The sequence below is a fragment of the Pyrgilauda ruficollis genome, unplaced genomic scaffold (assembly GCF_017590135.1).
Source record: "Pyrgilauda ruficollis isolate IOZ18807 unplaced genomic scaffold, ASM1759013v1 scaffold153, whole genome shotgun sequence".
In the NCBI taxonomy this organism is placed as follows: Eukaryota; Metazoa; Chordata; class Aves; order Passeriformes; family Passeridae; genus Pyrgilauda; species Pyrgilauda ruficollis.
Window position 1 is genome coordinate 470,019 of NW_024513988.1, and position 27,027 is coordinate 497,045.

The window sequence follows — 27,027 nt, forward strand, 5'->3', positions numbered from 1 at the left end:
GGCGGGGCGCTGAAGGCGCTGCCCGCGCTGCTGCTGCTGCTGCTGCTGGCGGCGGGCGCGCTGGGCAAGCCCACGGCGAGGCAGGAGCGGGCCCGGCCCGCAGCCGCGCAGCACGAGGACCGGCCCGGCTTCCAGTACGACCACGAGGCCTTCCTGGGCAAGGAGGAGGCGCGGAGCTTCGACCAGCTCAGCCCGGAGGAGAGCCGGGAGCGCCTGGGGTGAGCGCCCGGCCCGGGCGGGAGACGTGGCAGGGGGAGGGCCCGAGGTGGGCCCGGGGCGGAGGAGGCGGCCTGAGTGTCCGAGGGGGCCGCGGGGCCCTGAACCCCACTGTGGGACCCTGTGCCCCAGAGTGGTGCCCTGAACCCCAGTGTGGGACCCTGTGCCCCAGAGTGGTGCCCTGAACCCCAGTGTGGGACCCTGTGCCCCAGAGTGGTGCCCTGAACTCAAAGGTCAACCGTGGTGCCCTGAACCCCAGTGTGGGACCCTGTGCCCCAGAGTGGTGCCCTGAACCCCAGTGTGGGACCCTGTGCCCCAGAGTGGTGCCCTGAACTGCAATGTTCAGCACGGCCCCTCCCTGTAGGCAGTGAAGAACAGTGTGATGCCCTGTACGCCACAGTGGAACCATGTTCTCCATAGTAGTGCTCTGAGCCCTAGTGTGGGACCCTGTACCCCAAAGTGGTGCCCTGAACCCCACTGTGATGCCCTGTACCCCATAGTAGTGCCCTGAACCCCACTGTGAGACCCTGTAGCCCAAAGTAGCCTGTGGGTTGAACCTGGGGGTTTCAACTTCTCTCGCACCCCTCTGGTTTTGCAAAGGAGCAGCGAACAATTCATGCTTTGGTGTTTTTCCCTCCTGCCTTTTTCTGGCCCCACAGCAATGAGGCTCGCAGAGGGAGCTGCTGTACCGGGTGGTGGACCTGCTGCTGGAGGGCTTTGCTGCTGTGGCTCCCTGCCTCTGGGACACTTGCTCACACCTTATCAGTGTCAATCGAGTTTAAACATTTCTTCTCTACAGCTACGTTTACAAGTCCACTTCAAGCATCTTCCCACTTGTGACTTCTTCACTCACAGTGTTTCAGTTGCTATTACTTCCACACTGCTCTTTATGCAAAGAGCAGGGACCATGCCTTCCTTTACTGCTTCTTCCTCCTTTACACCGACAGGGAGCCAGATCACTAAGCAGAACTAAATTTAATAGGAGTTAAAGAAAGATCCTTTAATGTAGTTACCACGAAGAAGATTGTTTAAAATATCTGCACGAATCACTAAGATTTCCCCCCCTGCCTTCCCTTCCACAGGGAGTGGCAGTTGCTAATTTTCTGTCTAGTCCTACCATAAGCAGTAGCACTGCAACCTCACTGAGTAACCTCTAGATCCTTCTCAAAGCTGTCACTGCGTGTCTCAGTGAGTAAACAGATGAAGTGATTACCAGAAATGCTCGACTCCATCCTCATTGTTTCAAGAAGGAGCAAAAGAAACCATGTTTTCTCAGCATAGATGACTATGACCTAGATTCTCATGAGTTGTGTCACCAAAATGGACATGCCCTCCTAATATTGGTCTGCACTTACTAGCACAGATAATTCAGTCAGGGATATGATTTAACAATACAGGTGTTTTTAAGCAATTTTTACAAATGCTAACTCAGCAAGGGAAGAAGTTTTAACTTCATTGATCTCGCTGATTGCCCTTTGGAGGGGTGACACAGGCACATTAAAGTACAGCCACAGTCAATCATTACCTTTTAAATGGAGGTGACTGAAGTGGCCCTCTGAGGACACATTGTGAGGTGAGCACTGTGCATCTCGGCATCAGAGATGTGGCTCCTGGGGGGCCTTTGGGAAAGTTTCATGACTTCCAGCATTCCCCGACCTTGTAATTTTGGATAGCAGCACACTGGGAGGTAAAAGAGAGGATTAAAAAACCATCTTGTGCCTTAATAGTCATATGCTTCTTAAAAGTGATTTTTAAATGATTACTGGGAGAAAACAAACACACAGTCTGCTGCTCTAACTAGAGTGCATGCTGCTCTATTTGTAAGGCATTTTACCTTGCTTAGGAAACGTGGCAGCACATTGGTCATCCCAATAATAACAGTAAAAAGTCAGGTCCACAGTCCACAAAACAGCTTTTTACCTGTGCCTTTGGGAGCCTGTAGACAAGACTGTTTTATTGTTCTCATCTTCACCTGGAAGTGGGGTGGAATAGTGCACATGGACCTATAAAAACAGGTGAAAAGGAGAAGGCATGAAACATTTTCTCTTACACAGTCCTGACTTCTTTCACGTTGCACATTGCCAAGAGCGACCAGCGTAATCTTTTAATACCTTAATGGTAGAAAAAAACCACCAGTTAAACAAATGAAATTAAATTCATTGTGGGGAAAATCTGGTGACAAATAGAGTCCATCATGCAGGGAAAGAGACCACTGGCAACCAATGGATACAGAAGAGAAAAGGTTTTCTAGTCAGTTAATCCACACTTCACTAATTCAGAAAGGAAATTCAGCAGCCCTTTTTTTACCCCATAACTCAGAAACAGCATGTTCATAAATTCAGTCTGATACTATCAGACTCACACAAGATTGCTGGAAGTTTAGCAGAAGCTGCTGCTGCTATTTCAGCATCCACTTTTGTAACAAAGGCTTGGGCAGAGACATTGCTTCACTACTTGGGCAGTTCCAGTTGGCCAAATGTGGCTTCTTTGTGAAGAACCAAGATGTGGAATTGAAAAGAATGTTTAGAAGTGCAGATCTTTTCCCCTGAGGTTTAGGGAGCTCACCTGTTGAGTGTCAAGTCAGGATTTAGACAAGTCAGCTCCTGCTCTTCCCCCTGCATTCCAATGGCACGTCCATAGGCATGGCATGAGCTGGCCACTGGATGAGGCACAGGGGACTGCAGGCAGGCTGCCCCTGCACCTCTTGGGCAGGGTGAAGGATGCTGATGTGCCCAGAGCCAGTCTGGATGTGCCAGAGAGCCAAGGTGGATGTGCTCAATTCCAAGAGCAGGCACAGAAGGCAGTTTTACAAGATCAGCCCCAAAATGGTGGAGTTTATCAATTGCAGAGAGATTAGTTGCAGAGAACATAAATGGTAGAGAGAGCATTGTCCTTTTTTTTTTTTTTTGAACTGCAGCTGTGTGCAGAATGTTTCACTCCTGCTGATTCCAACAGTGCTGGCAACTTTACACTGGACAGAGGTTTATAGCCCAGCTGCCAGCAATGGCTGGAGACCTGCTGTAGACTTGATACTGCTTTATTGAATAACAGGCATTCCTGGCAACACCAGCAATACTGGTTTCCACTGGGAATGAAAGGAAAGAAACAAGTGGAGGGACAGGCATGGAAGGGGAGATGGTACCTGGTGTACATCCCCAGCATTACACACTCATATACTCACTTCACCCTGGTGTCAGCCTGCTGGAAAGCCAAAGGAGAGACTGCAGGTGTCCACCAAGTCCTGGACTTTTGCCCTGCTTGCCCCGGCAAGTTTGAGTACAGGCTTTGTCCTGAAGTGAAGTTGCTGTCTCCTGCTCTGAGCAGCATGGCCACTCCCTGTAGGCAGTGAAGAACAGATGCCCCTAAGACAGGAGGCACAGCCTGAGAAAAAGAAAGCCAGGTATTCTCTGCTCACTAATTTTGGTCGTGCAAGTTCCCTTTTAGTTATTCATAGCAATGCTGAATAACAAATAGAGACACATTCCTCAAGATGATGTGTAAAATGCAGGAAAGCCTTAAACAGTAGGACAGCTTTAGGGGTTTGGGGCACTCCATTTTTGTGGAAAATCAAGGGCCAGATAGAGATTATTAAAATTGGCCTGACATGCAGTTTGGTTTTCTGCCAGCTCCTAAAGGTGCTGATCTCTTTTTACAGGAAGATTGTGGATAGAATAGATGATGACAAAGACGGCTATATCACAACAGAGGAATTAAAAACCTGGATTAAACGAGTACAGAAACGTTACATCTATGAAAATGTGGCCAAAGTTTGGAAAGACTATGATCTAAACAAGGATGATAAAATTGCCTGGGAAGAATACAAACAAGCCACATATGGTTATTATCTAGGTAAGAGAACAGATTGTATGAACAAGGATTTTTGAGATAATAAAATATGATTTCTTGCCTTGCAGTCAGCTGGAGGTTGTTGTCACATTTAGGACTCTTGAAGCTCACATTAAATTTTATAGATGCTCAGAGGTCAAAAGCACTTTTTAGTTATTTATTGCAGCCCTTTGCACATGGGTCACCAGCACACAGAAGGTTTTGAAGAGGTATCATTAAATATACTGACACAGCTGAATTAAAGCCTCATCCAGTTAGAAATACATTATTTTTTAACATTGAAAAGGGTACTTTAATTAAAAAATAATATATTGTCTAATTAACTGTATTTGTGAATTTAGTTTCTAAAATCCTAAGTCTAGATGTTAAAAATTTAGTCTGTGTCTAAGCTATAGCAAAGTTATTGATTAAAATCATTCTTGCAGAATAACACGCTTCAGACTGTGATCAACAGCAAATGAAAATCCTTAACAAATCAGGCAAAAGAAACATTTATTAAAAAATATACCTGAATTCCTCCCACCCCCCTCTATGTTCCCTTTGCTTTTATAAGTTAATGAAGGAAGATGAGGAGAAGAGATCACTTAAGCTAAAGGGCAATGCTGACAGAGCAACAAATCAGTATTAATTGACCATTTATACTTACTGGAAATGAGAAAACAATATTTACCTACCACAGAGGCAGTCTCTAGAGCAAGCTTCCTGTAGCAGTAATAATTCCAAAGTCTACCTTAGATTTAAATGGAGTTTGTTACATTTGTGAAAGGAAATATTTGTCACGCAGTCCCTGCAGAATTATCCCTGGAACCCTTCTCAGTCCTTTGTCTTTGCTCCCTCCAAGCCCCAAGATTTGGAGAGCAGCATGGTGGGCTTGTGTCAATGGATACTTAAAATTCCCATTTGTAATTCCTGGCCCAGTCTTTTTCACCTGTGTTTGTCTCTCAACACATGAATATGAGTATTTTTCATTTTTAAAGTCAGTTTAATGATCCTATTAAAAAAATGATATCAAATACCATTCCTTTTATGCCACTGAACACTCTGAAAAAATGCCATTGTTTCAAACTGAAAATAATTGTTAGGTTCCCTGTAGCAGAGGCGTAGCGCTGAGATAATTTCAGTCAGTCTGCCACCTTCTGAAACCATGTTTCCTTGGTTGGCTCTTCTTGAAACTGAAAAGTTGTGTGGATCATATTGATTCCTAAAGAAGAAGAAAACTTCTGTGAATGAAGTCTACCCCAAATATTGTCTCAGTGGTGCTTGTAAAGGCAGATAAAAACAATCTGTGAGGGATAATCTACAATACTGCAAAATCTATTATTCTGGATTGCAACAGAAGGCTTGCTCCGAAATTTACCTCCTACTACTGTCACCTTTAAAAATCAAACCAAGTGTTTGACCCCTGAATTTAAAACGTCATGGGGAAGAGAATTTCCATTTAGAACAACAGCTGTTCTGGCAATAAACCTTTTTATTTCTAGACCAAACTGCTTTGTTTTGCTAGTATGTTTTAAAGGAAAACACCTCTGAGATCATCTTGATTCGTTTGCAGAAAATCCAGAAGAATTCCAAGATGCAACGGATCAGCACAGTTTTAAGAAAATGCTGCCCAGAGATGAAAGACGATTCAAAACTGCAGATCTGGATGGAGACTTGGCTGCCACTCGTGAGGAGTTCACTGCTTTCCTGCACCCAGAGGAGTTTGAGCACATGAAAAACATTGTTGTCCTAGTAAGCAAAGCAGAATCAATGCCATTGTTTCTACTTTCATGGTTGAACTTTGAAGGCTTCTCTCACCTTTCCAGGAAGGGTTTAGAGAGAGAGACACACATAATAGCTAAATGGGGAACAGAAGGGGGTGCCTTTCATGATACTCACTTGGTTTAGAAGTCTCAGCATAACAAAGACCTTTTAAGTGCGCTTAGACAACTCCTAAAGGGAATCAAGAAACAATCTTGGGGCACAGATTTAAACCAAAATAAAAGGAGGGTGTGCTGACATGCAGCAGCTGAGTGTTTCATGCAAGCTGGTATCTGCCCCTAACATAAGCAGTTCATTCATACAGGGGATTTTTTTTCAACATGAAAGGATATTTGTATATTCATTGTGTAAACAACAGTCCCACTGGATTCAGTGAGACTACATTCACTTGTACACAGGGGCAGGTCAAGGCCTCAGAACACTGAATTATCAAAGGCAGGTAGTCAGAGCTCTCAGGGTTTTTTTTGATTACTTTCATGCAAAATTGTTTTCCAGGAAACCTTAGAAGACATAGACAAAAACGAGGATGGTTTTGTGGATCAAGATGAGTACATTGGTAAGTGTTGTTACTTGTTTCTTATATAATCTCCAGTCCATTTTTCCATCTTCTCTCAAATTTGCAGCAGCATTAACCACCCAGAGCAAACAGTTCAACTGTTTTATACCAACCATCCAACCCAGAAAGTTTAGTTTCATTTTAGGCAGATAGCAACATGACCAGGAAGACTTCCGCATGCTTCACAGCACAAAATTCTCCTCTTGTTCTTATTTAACTCAGCTAAGAGTTTATGAGAACAAAAGAAGAGAATCTGGAATAATATTCTTCATGGCAGGGGTATTCCATGTATATTGCACCATATCAACTGCTGTTTGAAGGCATTGTTTAGAAATGCAGGAGGGTCAGAAAATGAATTAGTCTTTTCCCAAATAAATGGTTTTGGATGGTTTGGATGGTTCTCAAATATCCAAAACACTGGGAAGCAACCATTGCAAAAAGAGAAAGTTCACCTTGTTCCTACTAGGTTTTTTTCCCTAGTTTAATTAGTAAGTAAAGCCCATACTTTTGTGCTGATGATACCATTATATTTTGATGAGTTTTAAATCCAGAAAGTAGCACTAAGAAGGCATTAGTGCAAAGTTGGATGAAGCTTTCTGTTTCTAGTGGTGCTATAAAGATCACTTCACATAGAATCAGGAACAATATACACACGCTAATTAATGGCAGGGGGTTCTGTTCCTTGTAAATTATATTTAGCCCAGAAAGTGAATGCTATTCATCTATGACTGAAATAACAGAGCAGCATAATTTCCACAGTAATTTCAGTTCATTCAGTGACATTACCTACATATAATTATAAGGTAATTGTCAACATTTGTTACCATGTGAATGCTGGTTTTTCTTGTCTTCTATAGATAGGAACATAGAATGTTCTAGTCACGATCACCCCACATTGGCAAGGATGATAAAAATCAAATTGACAGGACATGTCAGTTGCTTCAAATAAACAATATAATTTGCACTTTAAAAAATGAAAAAAGAAAGTGAATGTGTTGTCTGAAGTTATCTTCCTGAGTTGAGAAAACTATGCTTAAAATATTCCTACTTTCCTTTTTCAGATGTAATTTTTTGAAATTTTGATGAAGTTGGGATTAAGAAGCTAACAGAAAACTAAATCTCTTCTTTGGTAGTTTATAAGGAGCAACAAAAACAAGTCCAAAAATTTCATTTTCTAGATGGAATATTTGTTGGGGAGATTTGCTGAAGCTTATAGAATGATCCCACCCTCCTTTCCCTTTTTTCCTCCCGTTTTGTTTTTTGCAAAATTTGGTTTAGATTTACGCAAGCAGCAGAGCAAAGTGCCTATAACAATGTTGAGCAGAGAGAGCTAAACTGTCACTGTGCATGGGCAGGTAACAGAGTATTTCAGGGACACTGGGGACAGCAACAATGGAGAACCTCAGCCCAGTGTACACACTCACACTGCAGGGTCAGGGGAGTTACTCCTGCCTTTGAATTCAGCATTTATGGTTCCCACAGATACCAGCCAGCTCTGACCCTCACACCATCCACGTGGGTACACTTTTCCTTAGAACATCCCTGAAAACCAAAGAGAGGGGAGAGGAGAGGAGTAGTATCACAAAGCAGGCTTTAATTCTAAATAGAAAAGTGGAAGGCTTGAGGAATAAGATGAGTTGGAAAGAATTGGCCACAGTGACCAGAAGAATGACACAGACACACCACTCATTATTTGGAAAGGCCTGTGATGTAAAGCACATTTAGAAGTCAGCTGGTTTTAATAATCACTGCTGCTCTCCTGTGTTTATGCAGAAAGCAGCTGCCACTGTGGTCTGGTCCTACCAATGCTCCCAAAATGTAGCACAGAAGTGATGTGCAGAGAAGCTCATGTGTGTAATCTCTGCAGCCTGTCACAAACAGTGCTCCCTCCCCAGGTACCAGTGTGTGACAAGTGCACTGTGCCTGTGGCTCCTCACACAATGCACCATGACTCGCCAAAGAGAGAGGAGAGGAGAGGAGTAGGCAGGCTTTAATTCTAAATAGAAAAGTGGAAGGCTTGAGGAATAAGATGAGTTGGAAAGAATTGGCCACAGTGACCAGAAGAATGACACAGACACACCACTCATTATTTGGAAAGGCCTGTGATGTAAAGCACATTTAGAAGTCAGCTGGTTTTAATAATCACTGCTGCTCTCCTGTGTTTATGCAGAAAGCAGCTGCCACTGTGGTCTGGTCCTACCAATGCTCCCAAAATGTAGCACAGAAGTGATGTGCAGAGCAGCTCGTGTCTGTAATCTCTGCAGCCTGTCACAAACAGTGCTCCCTCCCCAGGTACCAGTGTGTGACAAGTGCACTGTGCCTGTGGCTCCTCACACAATGCACCATGACTCGTGACTTCTCCAGCTCTGTCTCCCTGGAAGAGTGTCTTCTGCTGGAATGTGCTGCAGCACTGCATGGTTAAAAGAGAACTGATCTGCTAAGCTGAATGTCTCTCACACAGACTTCTCTAAAAGCAGTACAAATGCATGAAAAGTTCCATTTAGCAATTTTTGTTTGCCTAAATTCCCCTGTGCCTTTTTTCCTGTAATCACTCTGCTGGCTGGAGTCTGATCTTATCCTCAAAGACATTTGCTGGCAGGGACAAGATAAAATGGCTGAGTTCTTTTCTCCCCATGTGACTAAGCCTAGCACTAAAGCTTAAGACTGCTGTTCAACCAAAGATCCTTAGAGAATTTTGTTGATTCTGAAATTCAGATGATGCCTTTGAGCTTTCCTGTTAGCCCCACCAGAAGTGCACAGGTATGATAGGGGGTGCTGTGAGAATGGGCACAATCACCAGCAGTGAAGAAATAGGCCTGAGAGAAGATACAGCTACTCTATCTACACCCCACATTTCTTTTTCTGTACAGAGACACTGTGCAAAGAGTGAAAAGTTCAGTCCCCTCTGCTGAGCACTGTGAAAATATCTTCAGTTTGTGCTTAATTTGCAAAGTAAATAGGACTCAAGTAAGACCTTTATTTCCTCTCCAGCTGATATGTTTGCAAATGAAGAGGGTGGACCAGAGCCCGACTGGGTGATTACAGAGCGTGAGCAGTTCTCAGATTTTCGTGATCTCAACAAGGATGGAAAGATGGACAAAGATGAGATCCAGCACTGGATCCTCCCCCAGGACTATGACCATGCACTAGCTGAAGCCAGGCACTTAGTCTATGAATCTGATGTAGACAAGGTATGTAGTGTTCCAGTAATGCTTTTAAAGAAGTTATACAAGGTCTTGTTGGTTTTTTAAAATACCAGCTTGCAAGAATTTATTTCTAATAACTTTTCTTCAGAGGCTAGAATTGCCGGTGGATTAATGTTTCCATGCCCGTGTCAGCTGACAGTGTTAGAGTTACAAAGTATTAAAATACAGTTTATCAGCTCTGGGGGTCTCCTGGCTTTCATTAGGTTTGATGAGAAACTTAAACCTGGACATTTCAACACAGCAAAAATACTCTTTTTTTCCTTTAAGAGTGGTCATTACTTTTGCATGTTAATATAGACTAAAATAGGAAAGTAAAGTTACATTTAGATACCCCTTGTACTCAAATGTAGGGGTAGCAAAACCACTCTCAGTTCTATATTCAAGCACACACCTTTCACTTAAACACTGGCTCTGATGAGGGACAGTATATTCCAGATTATCTTCAAAAGGGTCATGCAAGCAAAGTTGGAACCTGAAAGCCAAAATACTCTGAACACAGAAAGCTTATGTTGCTAACATAAGCAACCACCTCCCACAAAGTGCACCAGAGGATTTTTGTTTTTACAGTCAGGAAGATGAACCAAACCACAGGGCAAAACTGTGTACCAGGTAATCCACTGTTAACCTACTGTTAACCTACTGTTCCCTACTGCTTAGCATTACAGAGGACTTTCAGTTAGCAGTTTGACCTACCTGAAGCCTGTGGGACTTCTGTCTTTCACTGAGGTCCAAATTTCACCCACTGTGACAGCTACAAATGACTGCTGTGAAGAGCTGTCTGTTTCCCAGGGCTCTTGCAAGTCTGTGCTGGTGTGTCTTTGACTCAGTTCTGAAAATATTCTTACAGAGGTTTTTATTTTTTTCTTCTACCAGGACCAAAAACTAACAAAAGAGGAAGTTCTAGACAACTGGAATATGTTTGTTGGAAGTCAAGCTACTAATTATGGGGAGGACCTCACGAGAAACCATGATGAGCTATGATGCAGTGTGCCACACATCTTTTCTCCACTTCACTGAAATCACCATGTCCCTCCCCTCCTGGAGGGAAGATGGGCAAGGGACACTCACAACTGAATGACTTGCATTAATATTATTTGTAACATGCCAGCTTATTACCTCAGAAACCACATAGAAATAGCTTTTTACTCCTTTCACATGGTTAAATACAGTATATAGTTACTACAGTTTTATTTTTGAAAAAATTAAGAAGGTTACTTTTGTGAATAGGTTAGAGCCTGACATGGAAAAAGCACTTCTAAAAACATTGCAAAGATCTTTAATAGCCAAGTATTTTCTTCAAATACCCACTTTTACCATAGTGAAATGCACCTAGGATTAGAACCCTAATGTTTAAACAGACTTAAGTTATTTAGTTGTCTTTTCTAATAGCATGTAATGGTTTAGAGGTAACCCTTTGAGCCTCCTTCCTACCCAGAGAAGAGTTTGATACCAGCTTTGTCTCCACACAGTTTCTGTGTGCCGGTTGGGTCAGTGCTGCTGCAGGAGTGTCCAGCAGCCCCCTGGCTCCTGCTTCCATGTGCAAATGCACAGGTGGTCTTGTCCCTGGCCCTGGCATTCCCAGCCAGGGATGCAGAGTCCAGCCTGACAGCTGCTCGTTCCACAACAGGGTAATGTACAACTGTTTGTGGGCCCTTGGCCTTGCTGCTTCCTGGGAGGAATTGTGCCACATGGAGCATAGTTTACCTCCTGCTTTTCACACTTTACCCCAGCCCTGCTCTTGTTCACGCAGTGTGAATGGCAGCAGCTCTGTGATGGAGAAAGAATGAGACATATCAGCCCTCTGGGCCTTCTGTCTCCTCTGCCACTAAGAGGACAGATTCTTGTGGCTGAAGTTCTGGGTTTGTGAGTTTGTACCTATAAGTACATGTTACTGAAGCAACTCTAAAGACAGCTCTCCTTCCAAAAAAGGGGGGAAGCTTTCCACACAGGTGCTTTCTTTTTTACTGTATAATGTGAGTTGTTACATGTATATTTTTATATAACCAACTTCTCTAAGTTTGGTTGTTTTTAACTGTACTGGTTTTTAAAAGAAGCACAATAAAACCAATACTTCTTTTTGATACTGTGAAGGTGCAATAACAGTAACACAGAGTAGCAGAGAGATGATGTGAAAACACAAACCAAGCCTCTAAAGCCAGTAGTTCCCAAAGCACTGGGATGGTTATTTCCAAAAGCATCTGGATATACAGCCCCAACTGTTCTTCATCACCTCATTAAATAAAAAGAGAAGCCAAAAAGAAGTGCAGTATACATAGTAGCTGTAACTAGAATTTGTTCTGGACACTAACACTGGGAGATCAGGACTGCACAGCAGCATTCTCTGGGAGGTTCCTGGAAGGTTGGGTGTAAAACATCACACCCTGGTCCCATAACCATCCAGAGGGGAGCTTTGAGACTCCCAGGCTGTGAGACACTTCAGCAATTCAACACATTTGTGAAAATCATCAGGAGACAGTGCAGAACTGTGACCTCTGTGAAGTGTCATTTTTATAAGGTCATAGAACCATTCTGGAATACTTTACATCTTGCAGTTGAAGATAGTTAAATGTAGATTGCTGATTCTGACAGAGATTCCATGTGCTTGCTGGCACCACCATAAGCTTTTGGGGTGCACGTCTTGTGACATTGCCAGCAATGTCTCTGAAAAATCCCTACCTCTCCTACTAACATACGGTAGGGCAAATGTCATAAAAGTGAACTGGTTTTGCTTTTACAGTACCCTCAAGTTAAATAAAAGCCTAAATGCAGTGTTATCTGGGAAGCAATAAAATTGTATCTTGGCACGTGTAAATGATTATATATTTTCTTTATGGCTTGGATTTAGAAAGGTTTATTGTACTCAATAATCCTGACAATCTTTATCAAACTAACATATTTTGCTGACAGATTTTCAGTACTCTCTATGTACTCGAATTATCTTCTGCTGTTTCAGGAAACAATACCTTAAAAGACCTCAAAAAAACGCTTGTTTCCTGCGAGTGAAACTGCAGCTCAGACTGGATACTAAGCCAAGGATTTTCACTGGAGCCCAGGGGAAGGTTGTTTGCTCACTCTTGTTGAAATTCAGTGGGAGTTGGGTGCTGAGACACTAAGCATTGTTGCCCTCAGCTAAACATGACACTTCTGAATGCTCTGTGCACCGTCCCAACAAAAAAACACATCTGTGCTTTGACAAGCAATCACATTTTCTTCCACATTACTAAATGAATTTGGAACAGAATTAGCAGCACGTGAGAGAAAAATCCTGTTCTCATCTTTGTTCTTGATTCCTGTTACTGCTTGGAACACAGTGGTATTTTCCAGGATAAAACTGTACTTACATGAGTAAGAATGCTGAAATCAGGAGCTTTTCACACAAACAGTAACTGAAAATTGAGATCCAGAAAAAGGTTTCCTTTTTTCCCAAAAGAATGGTAGTCAGATAGCATACATCCAGCTAGGAAAAAGGAAAACATGCCAATTAGAATGAGGTGTCAAGTAATCAAATTATTTATCAATAGTGGGTTATAGGGTCATATTAAGATTAGGAGCTTTTTTTAATAAAGCAGAGTGTAGAAGCAGTTTTAGAGAACATAAGCATCCCTGATGTGATTTCATTTTAAAATCTCCCCTCTTTCTGCAGTTCTCCATGATGTTTCTCTTACCAACATTCAGTAATGGCACAGTACATTCCATGCTCTAAATTTCCCTTTCAAGCTGAATGCACTATGGAAGAGTAACTCCAAAAGAGACTAGAGCTTCTGGGTTTGAATTTAACACTATTTAAGGAAAGCAAACCTTTGCTAGGGGATATAACTGTTAACATTGTGATTTTTCAAGCCTAAGGTTTCTAATGGGGTTTGACTGTTCCAGAGATAACATTTTTTTTCCTAGGTAACATATTTCAACTCATATTATGAGCAAACGTTACAAAATTTTAGTGTAATGTGAAATACTGAAATGTCAGATAGCATTATTTATCTTCTTAATATGACTAAAACCATTAATTGCTGGGAGCCATACTTCATCCCAGCAACATGAAAATCCATTTTGTGCCTATCTTGTCAGTTATTGCTGATTTTCTTAATCAATTGTGACACAGTGAAATTCTGTTGGGAAGTGTGTTTATATATTTCCAACTGCAGGTTCTGTATGGTAACTTATTACATAGATCCTCCATTAACTCAGTGTTTTCACCATGCCTGTGCCACAATGCATCAAAGGTGCATTTTTCTTAGTTAGATATCTGGAATAGCCATTATTATTGCCCATGCAGTTTTAATTATTGGGATTTATGAAATGAGCTAAGTGGCTAATGTTCACTGTCTTATAATTCCATTTAATGACTCAGTCAGGTTGAATCTGTCTCCTATTCCAGTAAAAGGGACTGTGCAGAACTCCCTAGAGAAAGGAGATCACAGCCCATCCTGCTCCCATTACACGAGTACCTTGCAATAGTTGCAGAATGTTTTATTATTTGCTGTGCAGAAGCTGATCTTGATCCCAGTGAAGTTATCATGAACTCCTAGTTCTAAGGAGTATAAGAACTACTCTGAGGCCTAGTCTGAGGCCTTGGCCACCCAAAGGCAAGCAGAATAATGGGGTGGTGGGACCGGAGGTCAGAAGTAGCCTTACAACCATCAGATCCTGATCTTACTACTACTGAGCACTAACATTTAGGAATTAGACTGGTTCATACTCCTGTGACATAGTTAGGGTGTAAGTCTGGTTCATGGAAGGCAGCGTGTAAAGTCTTAGTGGTCTGCTCAGGGAGCCTGGAGCATTTTATTGAGTCATGGTGGCGTCACCCTTAGCAAATGAGTGAGTTTTACAGAGTGACAGAAGGATCTACAAAAAAAGATTTGACAGCAAAAAATTTTGCAAAACCTGACTCGTTCTATAGCCAAGCACTTGGAAGCATCCACCACTTCTTTTTTCATGGCCCCAGTTTAGCTGTGCTGTGTTCCATTCAGAGAGTCCAGCAAGCAGCATATTAACCATTTCCACTAATCTCAAAGGGAGAATTGAGGACTATTTCCCACTGAAGTTTCAGGCACCAGTAAGGCTGATGTCCCTGAGATTCAAGTGCTATATAGATTGATAATCTATATTATAGATAATATCTATATTATATGATCACCAGTAACAGTGGTATAGAACAAGTCATGGGACAATCCCAAATCTGAATACTAATCAGAATGAGTTCTATTAGAATCTGAGTACACTAATTAAGGGGGACACATACATTAGAAATGACAAAGTTCCATCATATCAACAAGAATTTAGATATGCATCGAGATGTGTAGGAAATATTTTTTTTATACGGGAATAGCCTGACAGCTTTTAAAATGGGAGCACTAATGATGAAAAATTAGTATAGCATTTGAAAATGCACCTTGAAGTAATTACTGTACTTACTGAACTCCCAGGAGCCTGATGTCCTCGGGGTTTCTCAGGACATGCCTCCTGTTTGGATAAAAGTCAGGGAATTTAATGTTTCAGGAAGAAATAAAAGTGGGGATGAGCTTTGATCATTGGTTCAACTGTAAGGTAACACAGACATACAGAACATAGTATTGATGAGATGGACAGGTCAGAGACATCCCCCCAGATTACTCCTAATTTAAATTTAAATATGGCTTTCACTGCATCACACAGGTTGCTGGCACACAAAAGGAAGGAATTCTAGTTGAGAACCCATCAAACGACAATTGCAAGAGATTTCAGATGGCTAAAACTTCCTGAAATCTTTACATGGTAACATGTAAAGGTAGGTGGGCCATTTTAAAATCATAGGAAGCATCTTTGTTAAAGAGAGAATTCACAAGGAGATTCCAGAGGCAGCAGGAATGAAGCAAAAGGAGTGCTGGAGAGGTATGCTAGAGGTATCCTTCTCTTCATTCCTGCTCTTACTTTAACAGATTTGGCATCAATTTTTTTGCCCTTTTTTTTTGTCCTTAAGTTTTCAATTCAGTTAATAGTACAGATGTAACATTTCTGGGAGCCCCCAGACCTCCCCAGATCGCTGATAACTGACAACTTTTAATTGTTTTGTGCCACAGAAATGAAGTTTTCACAGCTATTACATCTGTTCCAAACTGGATACAGCAAACTATAGTTAAACAATCAAAGAAATTCCACAAATGCAAGGGACTAAACAAAGTATGATTCCATTACTCCCATATGTACTTATAAATATATCTAACCTGAAACAGACTTATTTAGGGTTATACTGAGTTGGAATATTTCGTTTACTACAAAATAATTTAAAAGTTAGCTCTATACCAGAAAAGTATTTGTATACTTGCAGGCTAGAGAGTACTGTTTTCATGGAGACACTAAATGCAGTAATTTACACTTGAGTTTAGTCAAAGTACCAAATGTTTCATGGGTCTTTCTATAGGGTAAGCTGCATGACCTATTCTTGAGCTAACATTCTAACCCCATGGCTCTGTGCCAAGGCTGCCTACTCAGCTTCTTAATAAAAATGTCTATTTTAGATCAGCTCTACACGTGCTGCGTGTCCTGAGCACAGAGTTTGGCAACTTTCAATCATCACAAACCTGTTATGAAATTACTTCAGTATCAAAGGACCTTTGTAAAGCCTTGTTAACCACTTGCAGTAGCTTGTTTTTCTGTAAACATCTGAATGGATAAGTTATTTTTCCTCTTTCTGCAAGGAAATCCATTTTCTGCACTTATTACCCCAAAGCTGGTAAAAAGTAAACTTGCATACAAGATGTTAAAATAGGTCCTCTGGGATAAGGAGCCTGGGGGTAAAGTAGGTTTTCCCCTGAATCAGACCGCATTCATGGTCCAGCTTTGCAGAGAATTTTCTAGGCATGCAGCTGTGATGTAAAGAAATATTAGTTTAATAGTGGGAACCAGTGTCCAAAATGCAGGCAACAGGGACAAGTAGGGCCCTTCCACTGTGCCTTCAGAAGGTCTAACCATGGGTGCATAAAGCAGCCAGTGCAAACATCCCCTCTTTGTGTTCCTGCATCCCTCATAACACACACAAACACAGCTGAAATGAAACAGGCAAGATGAAGAGCAATGAGAAACGACATGAAATACTGCCTTTAAAATCTACTTTATTCAACTGGAAACAAAACATTTTAAAAGGTGATAATGCTCTAAAAGCTATTTAACTCACCAGCCAAATCAAACTGACCAAAATCTAATTTATTCCTTGTCTTGTTTAGCAGATGCTTAAAAGATCAATATAGTTGTCTCTGTAGATCGACATGAAATATTAACCAGCCTGAGTGTTCTGAAGCTTTTTACAACATATTCAGCCTCATTAAACATTAAGCAGCCTTGAAATATAAATATAAAATAACTATCAGCTTCCTATCCTTCAGACACAGAACAAAGGTAGCTCAAATGTGGAAAGCATGAGGAAAATATATTAAATGAACTGGGAATTCACAGAGAAGTTAACTTGGGAAGGCTGTCAGTACAAATTGGCTCAATCAGATACACTTTACCATAAGGAGGGAAAGTATTGTAAGATCAGGAGAATATCTGCTATGGAACACAAGAGTAGTGTGGCATTTATAGCATGACAAATTAATAGAAATAAATCTCTGACCACAACTAATCTGGGGCCCGGTTGTTGTTTATACCCCAGCTCCTTCCACCCCTCGGATTTGCTGAAAGCCCCCCTCCCCGGGTTCAGTGAGAAAGGAGCCCTCTTTTCTCTGCTTTTCACCACTGCCTGCTACTGTTCACAATATCTGGGCAATACAGCAGAAAGGAGTTTCAGGTTCACTAAAGGGAAATGTCAGCTTTGCAAATCACTGAAAGTAACCGGACATAAACTGTCAAAAGAAGTCAGTGAGACAGTGTGGTTATTGTCAGCACAGAGCTCAGGCCTGCAACCCGAGCTGTGCCTAAAGCTTACACACAGCACAGCAGCACAGCCCTGCCAGGGTGCACAGACCAACTAATTGAGCTAAAAATGCTGTTTAATTTTAATAGATGCAATTAAAATGTGCAATACGCAATATATGTTTATATATGCAACAGGCAATAGATGCAGTAGGCAATTAAAATATGCAATATATGTTTATTACCTGTTTCTCCCATTTATCTGCTTGCTTTAGTATTACCATTGCTTGCTTTAATGTTAGAATAAAATCCAAGCTCTCAGCACTGCTGAGTCTGCCAGGGTTTACAGAGAAGTTGGTTTCTTACTGCTACTTCTTGTCCAGCATTGGTGTCCGAGCAGACATGCCAGGGCTGCAATTCCTCGCAGCCACCTTCTCTCAATTTGGCAAGAAGTGAAACTGCATGGGATTCATTCCCCTGCAGAGAGACAAGATTTGGTAAACTGTACAGGGAGCTGTTAAGTTCAAATTCTCTTCTACAGCATGAAGGTAGGAATGCCATCAATTAGTCAGTGCAAAAACCATGAGGAGTTGAGAATGAAACCAAGAAACTCATTTGGTACACTTAGAGCCAAAAAAAAAAATTAATATAGGTATTTTTGAATTTTTGCAGCATAAGCAAGACAGCAGTGGGCTCACATAAAGAATAAGTGTATCAGACACATTAAGAAGTGATATCAAATAGCATTTGACACTGGGCTATTTTTGCTGCATTCTCAGAATAGAACTGGAAAGATACTTTTTCATTCCACTGCATTACACCATATTTTTATACTTTCTCTACCTGTATGCCATGCTCTTAACAAGCATTGGTTTGAACAGTATCAAATCTAATGTTTTACACTCACTTGCATGCTGAAATTTCACATGTGCTTTGTAGACAGGGTTACACTATCTCCAAACACGTGCTTTACAATGAAATTAAAAATTATGTGTAATGGGAAAAGATTACACACAATGTCAGCAAATCTTTAAGTCAAAGGGACAAATTATTGCCAGCTGGGACAGGCTTGTGGAGGTAAGCAAAGGCTCAGATCTCCTGTACCTTCTGCACCAACCCTCCCTGCTTCAGTAAAACCCAGAACAATCCCAGTAGCCTTTTCTTTTTGTTGTTTGGTTTTCTTGGTTTTTTGGTTTGGTTTTGTTGTTGTTGTTATGTTGGTTTGGTTTTCTTCTTTTGGTTTGGGTCTTTTTGGGGGGGTGTTTTTTGTTTATTTTTGTGCTTTGTTTTGGTTTTTTAGGGTTTTTTTTTTTTTGCTGCCTGGAGATTCTCAGAGCTCAGCAGTAGCACAAGGAGTCACTCATTTCTCACAGCCAGGGTGGTGGAGCAGGATGCAGCTGTGACAAGGCACAGGGATGGGGCTGCACCATGCACAAAACTCTCACAACAACTCAGGGAGCAGCTTGGTGCCTTCCTTGCTTCTTTAATCGGAGTGCTTTGCCTAAACTGCAGGTCCTGCAGGTTGTTTGGGAGCAAAGGTAACGTGGCAGTTGTGCCAAGCATTTCTTTGATGCCGTGGTACAATGCAGAGGAATGGAGCAAGGCAGTTTCCTTGCTGAGATTGTCACAGCTCTTTTTTCCAAAAATCCTCTTTTCTCAAGGGTGTGCTGGTTCATGTGCCATCTTGTGCCTCCCTGAGCTGCTGGTGTGTAGGAAAGAAGCCAAAAACCAGGGTTAGAAGGTTACCTAAGTGTCATGAAATTGGCATTAAGGATTAGGGTGGAACAAGCAGATGAGGACGGACAGACAGCAATAGTACTGTGAGGGGAGGGGAATTTTCCCTGTCTCCTGGAATCAAACCTGGAAATCAAGCACAGACGAAATCTGCTTGGCTTTTGGTGCTTTGCTCCCCTTAAAAATCTGAGTAACATTAAAACCAAAATGAAAGCCAAATTTACTGTAAAAGTTTGCTCAGTCAAGGTCTACCTGCTTTCAGCAAGCTGCACTTGCACTTCTCTTAAATATCCATCCAAACCCAGTTTCTGGAGTGCAATCTTTGAAGCCTTGCAGGTTTTTTTATTATAAGACCTCACAGCTCAGCCTTTTAGCCAGGCAGTCCCTCATTCTTTATAACTTTATTACTGCAATGGGTTTTTTTCCCTGAATGCACAGCTCCCAGCACCACTGCAAAGCAGAGCAATAATTCACTCCCTCCAGTCCATCCAATGCCACAGGACTCATCTTCACTCCCAAAAATCCTCACAGTCCCCAAGATGGCTGATCTCTCACCCACTGCTGAAAGCTTTATTTCTCTTGTTCACCTAAATTATTTTTTTAAAGGCCAAATAGAAGCCAAAAAAGACTTGCATATGCTCCCATGCTGCTCTTCATATTTCAGAGGGTTTTCTAAATTTCTAGTTATCTTCCAGCGCTCTCCTCAGCCACAGCTTGGAAGGATGTACCTGCCAAGCAGCACATTAATTATGTTTCCTCCACCAGCAAGACTAAACAGAGAGCAAGAAATGAAAACCTAATCGAGCAATTGACATTGCAGAGAGTGGGGAGGAAGAAACTTCCTCAGACTCCCACCAGCCCCATCCAGGGTGTTGAACTCAGGCTGTGCTTTCCCCCTCTGCCTCCACCCCTGTGCTTTCCTTTCTCTTGTGCTGTAATTTCTTCAGCAATCTCTTCTGGTTCAGCACTGCTGCAGTGGTTAGGGCAGTGAAATTATGCCTCATGACTTGGATTCCTAAGAACTACAGTAATACAAGTAATAAAACAACCACAGTTTTGTCTTTATTTGACTAAAATTCATACCTCAAGAGCACCAAACCATGAAGAAATAGCATTGAAGGGAGAGAGAAAATAATCACACAGATCAGAATGGCACACCACAAATGCATCAACCCTCAGCTCACATTAATTGTATGGTTCTAAAAACTATATTTTCTCTCTCTCTTTCAATGTACCTATGCTCATTTACATCCACAGGCACTGTTTAAAATAAATTTAAAATATATTTGTCTGCAAACAGTCCTCCTAGGAAAAGAAAAACTAACACTGAATGAAACATCTCTGCACAGGTTTTTTTTTGCTGCTGTAGAGGACATGTAATGGATGTGTGTGCAGCAGCACATGAAAGATGTAGAAGCAAATTATTCAGCTGCTTGGTTTAAAACAGAACAAAAATGCTAACATATATGCAAATTTTTTTCACTGAAAATTATAAAGCTATCTTGGTACAGCTCTGGCTCTCCACTGTCTCTAGAAAAACTGAAAACCTGTTTAAGATCCAGACAAACCCTGGCACACTCATACATGTGGGCAGGAGGAAGCCATCAAAGCATGCCAACAGGAATGTGTGCTGGTTAGGACTGGGATAGAGTGATTTATTACCCATAATAGCTGGCATTTGGATTTGTGCTGGGGTCAGTGTTGGTAAGTCAGGGGTGGTTTTGTTATTGCTGAGCAGCACTCACACAGAGCCAAGGCCATTCCTGCCTCTCACCCCAGCACACAAGGAACTGGGAGAGGACCCAGCAGAGCCCAGCCAGCCCCAGGGGTGTCCCAGACCCTCTGGCCCATGCTCAGTTATGGAGCTGGGGGGAGAAGGAGGAAAAGGGGATGTTTGGGGTGTGGTGTTGGTCCCCCCAAGTCCCTGTCCCATGGCATGGAGCCCTGCTCCCCTGGGATGGAGTCTTGCTCCCCTGGGATGGAGCCCTGGGCATGGAGCCCTGCTCCCCTGGGATTGAGCCCTGCTCCCCTGGGATGGAGTCCTGGCATGGAGCCCTGCTCCCCTGGGATGGAGCCCTGCTCCCCTGGGATGGAGCCCTGGCATGGAGCCCTGCTCCCCTGGGCATGGCTGAGCTCCATCAGGAAGGGGGAATGAATTCCTTGTTTTGCTTGTGTGGATTGCTTTCCCTACTGAGCTGTCTTTATCTCACTCCTTGATTTTTCTCACTTTTACCCCTTCCAAGTCTCTCTCCCATGCCAGAGTGGTGGGAGTGAGTTTTTGGGGCTTTCCCTGCTGAGCTGTCTTTATCTCACTCCTTGATTTTTCTCACTTTTACCCCTTCCAAGTCTCTCTCCCATGCCAGAGTGGTGGGAGTGAGTTTTTGGGGCTCAGCTGCTGACAGAGTGAGCTCTTTCAGAACGCCCCAGCAGAAATCCATGACCTACTCATAAGCCTTTCAATCTCTACTTGCTATAGGTCATTGACAAAACGAGTTTCTGCAGCAGACCTTGCAATAGAATTAATTTTTTCCTTCAGGAGTTAAATGACAACATATAAATGATTTATATAACTAGGTACAAGCACACACAGAACATAAATGAACTACCAGCAGCAAAGTCACTTGATCACTGATTTTCTTCAAATGTCTGATATTCTTCAGGAAGTTTGTTTTCAAAAAATATTGTGCTAGATTTGCAAACAGGCTGGATAAAAACTAATTAGAACTAACCATTGCTGAGAAATGTTAATGTGGAATGGAAGGCATTTAAAGAACAGTAACAGAGTTTAAAATATAAGTTCATTCCAGTAAATCAGTGTCAAAATGACAAGAGAAGCCAGCATAGCTCAAGACAGATATATGGAACAATATGTAAGACAAACAAAACTGCTTTTGAACCCATCCACAGAATATCAGAAGTGAAAGATTTGATCAAGTATTAAAAGAAAAAGGCTGAACCAAATGAAACAAAAACAAAAGTGAATCAGACAGTCAAAATCTCTCAGTGTGAGGTTTTTTCCCTGGTTTGGGTTTTTAATTTTTTTCTTTTTTTTAAATTGGGTCAAACCCAAAGATTTAAGTATTCACTTTCCACAACCAGAGTGAAAAGCATCAAACTAAAATCCAATGACAACTAAGAATATTTAAAGAATTAATTTGCCTTAATTTAACTGTTCCAAGATTTAATTGTATCTGATGCCTCCTACCTGAATACTGGTGCTTTGAAGCAGGGTACTGGGGCAAAGTGGCTTTTTCAGTCCTGTCTGTCTCCTCACCCTGTCATAGCAATCAAAACTGCAAAGATGAAGGGTTTCATGGTGGCTGATCTTAGGTAAAAAACCTATGATAGAATTGGGTTTTGCTTGCTTTGCTTGCTTTCCTAAATCAAAATAAACTGCTAGGAGAAACAATTTAAAATTTCCATCATACTGGGTGTTCTACAGATCTTCCTTAATCTTTCCCACAAGGCTTCCCAAATCTCTGACTTGACCTGTAAACCAGAGCTATAACCTGAAAGCTTCACTGGCACTTCAGTCTGAGTTTTCTAACTCTGGTTACACAATTAGGGATGCAAGGACCACATGGCTTATCCTGATCTAAAAAGCCAAAACAACTCACTGTTTGATCCACTCTTAATGGCATCAATGCCAAGTTTTTCTTGTACAATGCAGTTTAGTGGCAGCCCATGGAAGGGAGCCAGGCAGTGACTTACACCTCTTTCTTCTCTTGCAAAAGGATGCACAGCTACTCATAGCTGAGCCAGAAGGAAGCCCAGGTATCCAAGAGAGAAATAAAAAGTGGGAACAGAAAGTGAGAGAAGTCTTTACTGACACTTTAGGAGTTCATGTAGTTCAGGAGAGATCCCTGAAGGCAGGAGACCATCATAATGCCATTAGTTAAGGGAAAGGCTGGGGAGACTGGAAATGTGTGTAGGGAAAGCTTAAAAATCATTTTAGAAAGCCAAGCGAGGGAAACACTTTAAACAAGCACACTAGTGGTTCAATTAAGGGTTTCAGAGATGCCTGCAGGAGGAAATCTCAGAGGATATTACTGCTAGGATAGACAAAGGGACGCAATGGGAACCTGATGTGGAGATGTTCAGAACCATTTCCCCAAGTTTCATATCGGAAGCTAAATGCATTAAAAAATTTAGAACAGCAAATGTATTCCAGAAATGTGGACAAAGTGCATTCAATAAGCTATTCAATCATATATCAGCACAAACAGAGGGGCTGAAGCTATAATCCTACAAACAGAAAGAGCACAGAAAAGAAAAGCAAAGGAAGAATTGGTTAATAAGGTAGGCAGATGTGAGAACAGATAATTTGCTTTTTAATAAATAATTTGGACATTTGTTAAAGAGAATATGCAAGTCCTTTTAAGAAGAACTCTGCTGGTTGATCTATCAAAGAATGCAAAATGAAGACAAAAAAGGCAGTGAAAAAAATAATAATGAAATTTGTTTTAAATTATTAATAAAGAGTTGACCAAGTACTTTCCAAAACAAAGAATACAACTCAGTCTAAATAATATTATGCAATTAGTACATTTTTACATTAATATAATTTCTTTTTAAAACAATGGCAGGGTTGTTTTCTTTTTTGGGGGGTGGTGCTGGTGACGAAGTGGTGTTGAAATTTAACACTAAACCACCGTACAGATTTAAAAAGATGAGCAAACTTTATAATTGATCCCTTTCTCTTCCAAAACCAGGTTACTTTTCCCCTAGAAGCACAAACTACACAGGTATTTTCCATCCACTGGTTAGTGTGCATTTTACAGCCCCAGTGTGAGCTCTACACTTAAGTGCTGACTTATTCAGCAGAGAAATCTAAGAGCTTCCTTCTCCTGCTCCACAGACTCCCATTCTCCACGGTCACAGCTGCATGGCCTCCATTTAAAAGCAGATCTCCATTTGCTGTTGCCTTGTTCATAGGGAATGGGAGGTTTTCACTGGAACTACAAGCATCAGCTTCATGCTTTTAGCTTGGAGGGATCCAGTTAGATTTCCCATGGGCTGGACAAATATCAGAGGTCACACAGAGAATATGTGACCCTATAAGAGCATAAAAAAACTGAGTAGGAGAGAAGAAGAACCAGCAACAGCTTCTACCTACCACCATCAACAGTGAATCAAAACAAACTATTTAATGGGGTTTGAAAATACTGATGCAGATACTAACTTCACTCTTTGTCCAGCAAGCTGAAATAGATACTTGAAGTTGTACTGCTCAGTTTTCTCAAAACAGTAAACATTTAACAGCCTTTTCCTGTTGGGAAGGATGAAAGTTTGACAAGAAAGTCTCACAGATATGTATGGTTAGCAGAAAGATTTTTGAATGTAGAAGCTGACGAAGGAATAGAGATGGAAGCAAGTTTTGATATAGAAGAAAGGAATTGCTGAGCCAGTCTTACTGGTTAACCAAGGAGGCAAAGGGTATGTTAGTTAGAAGGGGGTTTTTATGACTTAGAGCAAAGGATAAACCCACCTCAAACAAGATGTATTTACCAAGCAGAAAGATAGCACAGGCAAACAAGTCAGCAGATGTTGCAAGTAGAAAAAAAGGTGTCACAATTTTTCACTGCAAGAAAACTGAAAAACAACTTCTAGCTTAAACTGTAATGTACTAACTTTTAGTGATTGGAGAACAGTAACATGAATATGGTAATTCTAGTAGTTATGATAGGCTATAGGTAAAAGTCAAGGTATAGATTGGTTCTACTGTATTAAGAGGATCAGTAAATAAAAGTATATAATGCATTTGTAACCTAAGCTAAGGGTCTCCAGGCCTGCCTGCAGCTGACAGCTGTAGGCACAGGCTCTGTCACCCACGACCCTGGGCTGCTGTAACATCCTGGATGTAATAAACTGCATTTGGAAGAGCTGCCTGGAGTCCCCATCTCTCATTCAGGCTCTTACATTTTCCCAAAGATTGGCCTAAATAACTCGAGACGATCAGCAGAGTTTGATTGATTTGCAGCGTAGCACGAAACAATCCCCACACCTTTCCTCCTCTGCCTCTTCGCTTGGGAGCCATGCTCCTAAACCAGCCCATCAGCCTGCCTGGTGCTGGCAGAGGAGGCAAGGATGAGGAGCAGCAGAGGATGCTGCTCTGCATATTCCCATGGCTGGGATGGTTTTCCAGCACTCCCCTCAGTCCCTGGCAGTGATGGCAGCCTGCAAAATAATGGCCTCAACAGCTTTGTAGGCCACTTGCTGCTATAATCTGTATAATAAGTATTAGTTTAGCTTTTCATATGGAAAGTTAATCCCCTAATAACATTTCAAATTACTGAACAGTGTTTGGAAAAAATCATACCTACTATTCAGAAACCTGTGCTGCAATCAGCTACACGAGATATACAGCATTCTGTAATTAGTGCACACCTTTCAGACTTGGCCAATTATCTCTTGTGAATTAAAAATGTTCCCCCCTCCCCCACCACTACACTTGAGAGGGAAGAGAAAAAGGAAGGAAAGATAAGCACTATACCTCTAAGTTAGCTGAAAATTCAGTAAGATAATGTCCCTGATGTGGTTATTTCCAAGTGAGCATCAGGTTATTCAACCTAGGTGAATTTAATGACTCTGGACAGGTCGTGCAATGAATTTTCCTTTAAATCACTTATAATTGCAAACATAAAAATTAAAAAGCAGTCTGAAGAGAGCGATAACACAATATAAATGATGGAAAGCAGTCATCTACAGATAGTGGTGCTGCCGTTTTAATTGAGAAGCTGCTGAGGGGACAGCACTAGGATGAGAAGCCCAGGTTCTCTAACCTGGCAGAGCTTTTGAATGACTATACATGATTAACAAACCTGTTTTTAATAACCTGACATAAAAACTTCAGAGTTTCTCCTCTCTAATACAACATTCTTCTACAGGTCTCAGAAAGCCCAGGCTGGACTTGGCTATCCCCACTTTCTCCCAGAATCCATTAGCAGCTGGCTGTTACTGCTCTGCTGAGCTGTGGATTAGGATTAGCTTTCCTTTAGATTCCCAAACCAGCGTTCTCAATGACGCAGAGCATTTCAGGTTCCAAATTCCCCGGTAGAGCCCACCTTTTCTTATATCTCCGAGCGCTGCTCAGATCAACACCACCATGACCTAGTCATAAAGAGCCTGGGTCAGTGGGAGCTTTGTTCCCCAGCCTGGCAGCAGTGCTGAAGTGCCCAGTTCAGCTGTGGACAGAGGGAGCCCAGGGCCTGCAAGGCCTCCTTGGAGTCAGGAGCCTGAGTAGGAAATGCCAAGTCACGATGACTGGCCCTTAGAAACCCCTCTTGTCCGCCTTTCAGACCCTGCTGATCTCTCTGTAAGCCTGTAGGTCACTTTTCCCTGACCCTTTCTATTGGACAGTTTCCAAAACCCCTGTGGGGTATAAAAACCCCTAATTCTGCCTGGTTCGAGAGAAGAGCTGTCACTGAGACTGTTATGAATAAAAAGTTACCTATTTTTGTTTAAGGTTACAGAGCTATTAATAAGACCCTAATAAAGAATCCTGCGGAATCGTCAAACAGCCTTCTCTTCTCTCTCCCTGCGTCTGCTGCCACGGACACAAGCGAGCCAAAAGAGCTGATAATCACTAAAAAGCTGAAATCACTTGAGCTTGCTTGGCTGCCTGCAGCTAGGAACGGCTTGGGAGATCGGACCAAGTCTGAGCCTCCACTGAGACTATCCTGGCCACGGCAGTCCACCAGGCACAGCCCGGCTGGAACCTACCGGGATAGCCCAGCACCTCTGCCTGCCCTTGCCATGCTTTGGAGCACAAAGGCCTGTCTCATTTGTGGGTGTTTGTTAAGACAAAAGGGCTGGCACAACATGCCCAGCCCTGCCCTGCAGCTCCACAGGGCTCTGGAAGCCAGCACTGCCCAA

General features: G+C 42.1%; 1 protein-coding gene across 1 annotated transcript in view; it reads left to right on the forward strand.

Moving 5' to 3' along the window:
* Window positions 1-11,843, forward strand: part of RCN1 (reticulocalbin 1) — a 12,031-nt gene extending 188 nt beyond the window's left edge. The window contains exons 2-7 of the mRNA XM_041461748.1: window positions 5-218; window positions 3,872-4,065; window positions 5,615-5,793; window positions 6,319-6,379; window positions 9,371-9,570; window positions 10,459-11,843. Coding sequence (XP_041317682.1) covers window positions 5-218; window positions 3,872-4,065; window positions 5,615-5,793; window positions 6,319-6,379; window positions 9,371-9,570; window positions 10,459-10,566 — 956 coding nt within the window. The 3' untranslated portion in view covers window positions 10,567-11,843. The remainder of the gene's footprint in view (window positions 1-4; window positions 219-3,871; window positions 4,066-5,614; window positions 5,794-6,318; window positions 6,380-9,370; window positions 9,571-10,458) is intronic.
* The last annotated feature ends 15,184 nt before the right edge of the window (window positions 11,844-27,027 follow it).